This window comes from Acomys russatus, chromosome 32 (genome assembly GCF_903995435.1).
Source record: "Acomys russatus chromosome 32, mAcoRus1.1, whole genome shotgun sequence".
Lineage (NCBI taxonomy): Eukaryota > Metazoa > Chordata > Mammalia > Rodentia > Muridae > Acomys > Acomys russatus.
Genome location: NC_067168.1, coordinates 40,795,781 through 40,804,027, shown reverse-complemented (window position 1 = coordinate 40,804,027; position 8,247 = coordinate 40,795,781). Strand labels below are relative to the sequence as shown.

The 8,247-nt window shown below is 47.5% G+C and overlaps 1 protein-coding gene across 1 annotated transcript in view; it reads left to right on the top strand.

Annotated features, from left to right (window-relative positions):
* Window positions 1–1,727: 1,727 nt before the first annotated feature.
* The window catches only part of Stt3b (STT3 oligosaccharyltransferase complex catalytic subunit B), a 69,825-nt gene continuing 63,305 nt past the window's right edge, over window positions 1,728–8,247 (top strand). The window contains exon 1 of the mRNA XM_051140638.1: window positions 1,728–2,148. Within this exon, the coding sequence (XP_050996595.1) occupies window positions 1,832–2,148 (317 nt within the window). The 5' untranslated portion in view covers window positions 1,728–1,831. The remainder of the gene's footprint in view (window positions 2,149–8,247) is intronic.

Sequence of the window (8,247 nt, the reverse complement as noted above, 5' to 3'; positions counted from 1 at the left end):
ACAAATTTCATTAAAATTTAGATATTTAATAAATGTTGCATATTAAGTTGGTTGTGAGGAAGTCTACTTCTGGAAAGCTTTTCATTCTTTAACGAGAGTCTATTTATTTTTCTAAGGAAAACAGCAAAGTTAATCACTAGGTTGGGAGTGGCTGAAGCTACTAGGTACACTTGTTCATTTTCTTATTTTTGACAATGAGCAACAAAACAGAATTTGTATTTTGCAATTTTACGGGAGTCAGGAAAACCTTCACACACATTTTTAAAATTCCGATGTTACCTAACATGATGGACAGTTGTGAGTGTACACGAGAAACCAATCAAGTATTAATTGGCCCTCGTTTTTTTACAACAACCTCTGCACCTGCCAGGGGGGCTTCTATCAAGGCAACTGTGTCTCCCACTAACCCTGCTAATCTCCTTTTGCTTAGACTTTTGTGCTGGGGGGGGGGGGGGGGGGAGGGCGGAGTTAGTTGTGGAGGAAGTAAAGGAAGGTGTAAGCAAACTGCACAGGCAAGGAAAAGTTCCTTCATATGGGTATTCGGTCGGTAGTTTGCTAAAGTGAGAATTGGACTACAGCTAACAGAGCCCAGGAAAAGTTAATTTGGAGATGGAAGGTAGGCAGGTGTAAATAAAGAATTCTTGCGGTCAAAAGATTTGAGCTGCAAAGAGTTTCTTGGCAATGGGAAAAGCACAGGAAAGAAAAAAGGTCACATTTTTCTGTGTGTCCGCCTCTTTACATCTTAATGCAGCTCGGACGACATCTGCCTTCTCCAAGTTTTCATGGCAGCACAGCAGCGACAAGAATACAGGGACCGGGCCACCCAAGCACGTTCAGCACAGCGGCTTGGAACCCACGCGCCCAGGGCCGCGCACCGCGCCTGCGCGCCCGGTCACGTGCCGGGCGCTCCGCGCTGAGCGGGTTAAAAGTCACGGCCGCCGAGCACCGAGCCGGGCGGTGCTCCCTGCGTAGCCCCAGCCGACCCGGACGGGGAACCTTCTGCTCCTCGGGTCGGGGTCCACGTGGGGAAGCGAGCCGAGCCTCCTGGGCGCCCTTCCTCGGGGCCCCGAACACGCCCGCGCGCGAAACCGCGTCTTTCAACTGACAATGAAATCGTAGCCGCAGCCGGCGGCGAATAGGCGCGAGGCCGCGAGGCGGGGGACGCGGGGGAGAGCAGAGAGGGGGGGAGGGCCATTCAACCCAAGCCCCGCCCAAGCCCCCGCTCGCGCTCCTATTGGCGCGCTCCGCCGTTCCGGCCCCGCCCCTTAACGGATCTGTCGCACTGTGACAGGCGGAGGGACCAGTTCCTGTTGGGCGAGGGGGCGGAGTCAGAGGTTGCCTGAGCTCCGCCCGGACTCCAGGGGCTCCTCCCACTTTGTGCGCCTCACCGCGGGGCGGGCGTGGGGTGGAAGGGGGGGGGGGATGTCATTGCCGCTTCGAGCCGCCGCTCCTCTGGCGCCCTCGTCCTGTCGGCTCTCGCCGCCGCCGCTGCCGCCGCCTCCTCAGCCGCACGGAGGACACGGATGGCTAGTGGGGCGCTGGGGCCTTCTGGGTTGAGACCGCGGCGGTCGCGGCCGCTGCTGAGGCGGAGACTCCGGATCGCCGCCGCCGCCGCCTCCACCCCCAGTGTCCCGGCCTGGCGGTGCTGAGGGCGGGAGCACGCCCGGCTCTTCCTCCGCCTCCGCCTCCTCCTCCTCGTTGTCGTCGCCGTCGCCCTCCTCCTCCTCCTCCTCCTCCTCCTCCTCCTCTGGGTCTCCGCCCAGCACCCCTCGCTCCAGGCGGCGGCGGCGGCCGCGGAGGACGAGCGAGAGACCCGCCGCCGGGGCACAACATGGCGGAGCCCTCGGCCCCGGAGAGCAAGCACAAGTCGTCCCTCAACTCGTCCCCGTGGAGCGGCCTCATGGCTCTCGGGAACAGCCGCCACGGGCACCACGGGCCCGGAGCCCAGAGCTCCTCCAGGGCGGCGGCGGCGGCGGTGCCGCCGAAGCCGGGGCCCCCCGCGGGGCTGTCCGGGGGCTTGTCGCAGCCGGCCGGGTGGCAGTCATTGCTCTCCTTTACCATCCTCTTCCTGGCCTGGCTGGCCGGCTTCAGCTCGCGCCTCTTCGCCGTCATCCGCTTCGAGAGCATCATCCACGAGTTCGACCCGTGGTGAGTGTGGCCGCCCTTCCCCCGCAGGCAGCGCGCGGTCCCCGGTGCGTCCGGAGCCCCATCGGATCCCGCCGGATCTCTCGCGGGCCGGGCCGGGTCGGGCGCGCCCCCTGCCCGCTTGGCGAAGTTTGCCCCGGAGCGGAGCCTCGATCCCCGGCCGCCGGGGTGGGCCGGCCCCGCGCGGCGCCTTCTTGCCCGCCGCGCCTCGGCTGGCTCCGGGGTGGGGGAGCCCCCCTTCCCCACGCCCTCTTCGCCGCGGCTTTGCGCCTTGTTGCATTTTATTTGATTTCTCTCTCCTTCCTGCCATCGGAGCAGCCCCGTGGTTGCCTTGTGGCCGCTGGAGGTGACTGGAAGCCCCCCACCCCCTCGTCCGCTCACCGTCGCAGTTTCACGCTTTCCCCTTCTGTTTTCTTTCTCTCCGAGAGTGGAGCGTTAGCAGTTAGGGGGGGTGGAAATATTATCCCGAAAGCGAACGCAGCGCTAGCTGCTTGTGTTTTTCCAGCACCAGATATTTTCAAGAGTGTGTCCCCCCCCCCCAGGCCCTTAAGTGCACTCAACACGCTACTCTATTTCCACAGTTGTGCTGGGTTGCTTTTTAGAGCGAGATCGTTATTCTGTTAGCCGAACTCTCACCCTCCGTGTTACCACAGTATCCGACAGCGTTGCACGAGTTTCTTTATTGGTCTCTCTGCTGGAAGGTCTGTGGAGAAGAGAACAAACAGTACCGCGGTGCTGGGAGCTCTAGACTGTGGTGCCAAACTTGCCGACATTGCATAGGGTTTACCCCGACTCCGAACACTGAGTTATCTAGATGGGAAGACTGCTTTAACTTTCTCCCCATTGGCCCAATCTGACTAGAGTTTTTGTCCCGTTCCCTCCCTCCCCCCCCAACCCCGAGAGAGAGAGAGAGAGAGAGAGAGAGAGAGAGAGAGAGAGAGAGAGAGAGAGAGAGAGAGAGAGAGAGAGAGACACGGAAAGAGGGAGCGGGAGGGTGAGAATGTGAGAGTGAAGGAATGAGAATGTATGTTTCTTTAAACAGTTTTATTCGCCTGGCTGCCCTGTTGTCAACTTTGAATCATTCTTACTTGCATTTAGACCTAATTAAACCGTAATCATTTGAAATGCGCAGAGAATCTTCTTAAGAGTTAGTCAATATATTAGGTTATAAATGGGGGGGGGGGGTCTTATATGTTAAGTGTCGGGTTTAAGTTGTGCTTTAAGAAAAATATTTATGCTACAACATCTATTGAACACCAGAGGGGCCTACTCAAGGAAAATCCAGTTTAGAGAAACAGTTATTCGATTTTTTTTTCTTCCCTAACAGCTTTGCTTTTTTGTTTTCCTTTTTTTTTTTTTTTTTTCCCCCTCTAGACAGGGTTGCTCTGTGTAACTGCCCTGGCTGTCCTGGAACTCGCTTTGTAGACCAGGCTGGCCTCGAACTCAGAGAGGTAGATCCACCTGCCTCTGCCTCCAGAGTGCTGGGTATAAAGGCGTGCTCCACCACACCTGACTTTAGTTTTGCTTTTTAAATGACCGTTACGTTATTTGGAACCGCAGAAGAAAAGTATATTGGCGGAGATTACATATGAACCTAAGAATATTTGTGAAGTCTTACTAACTGGATAGAGTATTCTTTTGAAATAATCAATTAGATTTAAAAAAAAAAGAAATTGACCAGAAATGAAAGCCACTAGAGTTTACTGAACAATATGAAAAGAGAAACTTGTGTCTTTTCAGATGGAGATAGCACAGGCGTCTGATTGACCGAACATTTTGTGTAACAAAATTTGAAAATATTTCCAGAGTAATTTTACTAACATTTCCAGAAAGCAACATTTTTACAAATGAAAGGCTGTTAACTGCTTAAGAGTCTCTCAGAGGCTGAAATTAATGATTGCAGATTAACGCACAAATAAATGATGCGGTGATTTTGTTGTTGTCATGTCCCCCTTTACTTTGAAGGAGGATTAGAAATCTGCATCAGGCCAGTCCTAGTAAAACTGCATAATATAATGAGGAGGCTTAGATTGCTACAGGAACTTGAGAGCATACCTTTTTTTATTCATAAAAAAATCTATTTTTTTATTCTGCTGTGTATGGAAACACATTTCAGATATTTTTGTGTTTCATCTCAGTCTGTTCCATTTTAATTTTAATTCACATATACTGATCTGCAAGTGTCCACAGCTGAGGCCTACTTAGCTTAGCTATATCATCTGCCAGTGGTAATGTTAATGCTTGTTTATTCTTGGTGAAATGTTTATGCTCATAATGTTAGAACGTTCTAATGAGAGGCTAGGTGCAATAAAGGAATTGTTCCTGCTCCTCCCTGTGTATGGAGACTTGTCTTTGTGAATCTTATGGAATGTCTAATTCAAGTGATCTAGTGAGAGAAATCAAGTTCAAACAAAAAGAATACTGTGTCTACTTTAGTTTTTCTTTTCATAACTGTTAACGTTAGGCATGCCATTCATTCTTCCATCTCATAGTCATTCTTGAAAAATCTTTACAAGGGAAGTTATATAGATTGCCTGTTGCCTGTCTTTGCTTCTGACTTTTTTAAAACAGTTTTTCTGCAGAGCTGGTAAGAGCAGTCTCACATACTAGCTTGGAAGTGGCTCAGATTACCATGAGGGGGACTTTTAGTAATATTTAAATGTTCTCTCTGACTATTTCTACAAACCAGTTTATTCTTGCCTGCCCACACCTCCTTCAGTCCCCCCTTTCCATTTCTGAATCCTTTTCGTTTGTGAGTTTAATTGTGAGTTGCTTCTAAAGTTTTACAGTAGCTCTTGAATTGTGAGACTCCAGATAGCTGTCAAAAGTGACTCGTCACCAAGTTACACTTGTTTTTAAAATTTGTTACCCAGGTTATAAATCTTACTGACTGCTGTAAGAGGTAGTATCTGAGGTTATTGAATTAAATACCTTTTATTTTGAGAACTTGGTAACATTTTTGGGTTATAACTCACCTTTTTGTGCCAGTGATTTCCTCCCTTCTCAGTTGAGTTGATGAGATTCTGGGAAACAGAATGTTCTATAGTGCCAGATATTTGATTGACCAGCTAGTTTAACAGCTTGCATTTGATTTTACCCTTTTATCTGCCATGTAGCCCTTCATAGTTTTGCTGTGATTGTGAACACTTGCAGGTTACATTAGCCAGCCCTTTCCTATTGGCTTCCTACAGGTTGTGGTAGCCCTCTCCATTAGCATTACACTGAGGAGATACCCTTGCTCCCGCCTATACAGCTTTTAGGGACTTCTCCCTGGAGAGAATTTGGGAATTTAGAATTTAGAGCTTTAGGTTTTAGCTGCAAATACCAAAAAGGCAGCAAAAACTGGGCATAATGGGGCACACCTGCAATCCCAGGCTCTCAGAGTCGATGCTATCTACGCCCAAACATAAAACTTTTTCTATTTTTTTGGTTTTTTGAGACAGGGTTTCACTGTGTATCCTTGGCTGTCCTGGACTCACTTTGTAGACCAGGCTGGCCTCGAACTTACAGAGATCCGCCTGCCTCTGCCTCCCAAGTGCTGGGATTAAAGGCATGCGCCACCACTGCCCGGCAACTTTTTCTATTTTTGTTAGGACAAAGTTTCGAGTTAAAATATGGAATGCTTTCTCCTTAGACACTATGGTATAGATAGGTTAATTACTGCAAACATATTTTTCAACTGAGTGACAAGCCTTGGAGAGTAAGCTGTTTTGTGAGTTGGGGACTGCTTCCTGTCTTTTGAGGTCTTCCAGGTTTTTCTTCACTTTACAGACCAAAAACCAAAAACACAAAACAAAACAAAAAAACCCCAAATGTTGACCTCATTTCTGAAGAAGACAGAAGCAAAAGCAAGCAGTTTTAGAGCACAATGCTTCCCAGATCTCTTAAAAGCCCCTCTGACTGTGGGGTCATTATCAGCAGCTGTCCAGCTGCACTTCCAAGTGGGATAACAACACCGCTGAGTTCATTGTAGTCTACACTTTGTTGCCTGGAGCTTCTGGGATCATTCTGAGTGAGAAGTTCTTGTCATGGGAAGTACTGGAGTGGCTGGAGTTGATGATGGCTTTCCTGCATGAAGTCACTGTGACTCTCTGTAGTAATAGTGAATTTTCATGAAGTATATGATAGGTCCTGAAGCAGTTAGAATCTGTCTTCAAAGCCCTTGGCATCTTTGCTTTTCCTTGAGGATTTTCTTTTCTTTAGTGCCGAACTGGGTAGGACAGCATGCTTCTCAAGGCCTGAGCGGTTTGCATGAAGACTACCAAGCATTAGAAACTAAAGTTTCCCTTGTATGGCTCTGAACCTATGGGTGTGGAAGTAACTTAACAGCCTATCTGTGCCTTACTTTCAGTGTTCATGCTCTCAAAGTGCTGAGTGTATAGAAAAAAATACTAAAATATTATTTATTGTACTATCTTAATATTCATCAGTGCAGCTGTGTTCTTAGAAGTAATTAATAGGAAGACTATGTTACCTAGTTACCAAGTCTCATATTTGCTTTATTTCTAAAGAGAAATCATAGGACACCACAATTCTGCAGCTACTTTGAGTTTGAAACCTCTGCATTTCATTAGATCTGCTTTCTGCTAAATAATTGTGCTATAAGTTTTCAGCCTACAGGAAAGTTGAATTTTAGAGTGAACGTTAATAACACTACTACTTCCGTTCTCCAGGTGATACAGTTTACTTCACTTTTCAACGTCTGTGGCTGTGCTTACTTGCACCCTTCTTCTCAGACTCTGAAATCTGCAGAGACTGCTGGTGCTGCCCTGGGTCCTCCACTCCATAATAAAGGGGAACTTTCTGGACTGCATTTGTTTTCTGTAAAACCTGAGCCCTGCATGTACAAATAATGTTTGTGTATCTTTACTTGGACTTCAGGTCAGGATCAGATGCATCCCTTTCAGGTTTTGGGCAGTAAGTTGACCTGAGTACACTGTAAAGCAGTGCATTAGCCATGTCTGCTAAGTGACTTGGCTCTGCTGAATCTGTTGTCTCGAGAGACAGCCTGAAAGTCTTACTCAGTTGCACTTGTGTAGAACTTCTAAACTCTTGAATTGTCTTATTATCTGGCTGTTGTCACTACCATGTTTCATCCAAACAATACAGGGCCTGAAACCATGAACGCCAACATTAAAGGGCAAGACAAGGATCACCGTGCTGGTTCTGACTGACTATACTTCTCATTTTTAAGCCATTTACTTTTTCTGAGAAGTCTTGGTCAGTCTGTCCTCCTTTCTTTCCTGCCTTCCTTCCTAATGGCAAGGACTAGGTATGAGGTCTAGGCTGGCAGGTGGGATTACAAGTGTGTCCTGAATCTCTCTCTATACCTCCTTCTGTGTGAATAATTTCCTGAAACTTAGAATGGATGGAAATGACAGTACATGGGATAAAGAAAAAGAGTTCCATGTTTAGTGGGAGTAAATGTTGGGAGAGTTGAGGCAGTTGTTCCAGAAGTTCCTGTACTTTGAGTAAATTTGTTTACTGGTATTTGTAGGCCAGACAAAAGATCTAACCACATTTTATAGTTTGTCTGAAAAAAAAAATGCTTTCTTAGTTTGAATCAGTATATTTTGGAATATACTTTCCACGTAAATTAGTAAATATGTATTCAGATTTGTACCATTTGAAGATAAGCAAGCCTGTGAATTATTGCAGTAATTAAGTTAGTCATATCATCTGTAACTTTCTTTTGATGAACTAACTGTAATAGGAAACATTAGTAGTGGTCCACATTCTGATAGTTTCCTTTGAATTGACGAAATGGTGTGGAATCTGTTATTTCATAGACAAAAATGTATTTTAGTTCAATGTTCCCTAGATCTGCCTGAGTCCAAAGTCTGTTTTTAATGTACCCTGCCTGGAAGGCAGGTTTCTCTGTGCAGCCCTGGCTGGCCTGGAACTAACTCGCTCTGTAGATCAGGGTGGCCTCAAACTCAGAGATCCACCTGCCTCTTCCTCCAGAGTGCTGGGAATAAAGATTTGCGCCACCAACTTAGTTTGGTTCTTAGTCATCTGTTCTAAGTCTTAACACATTGCCTACCAAAATGCTTTTCACAGCCCTCTCTAGTGACAGTAAGCTTGCTATTTGGGTGATGGTTA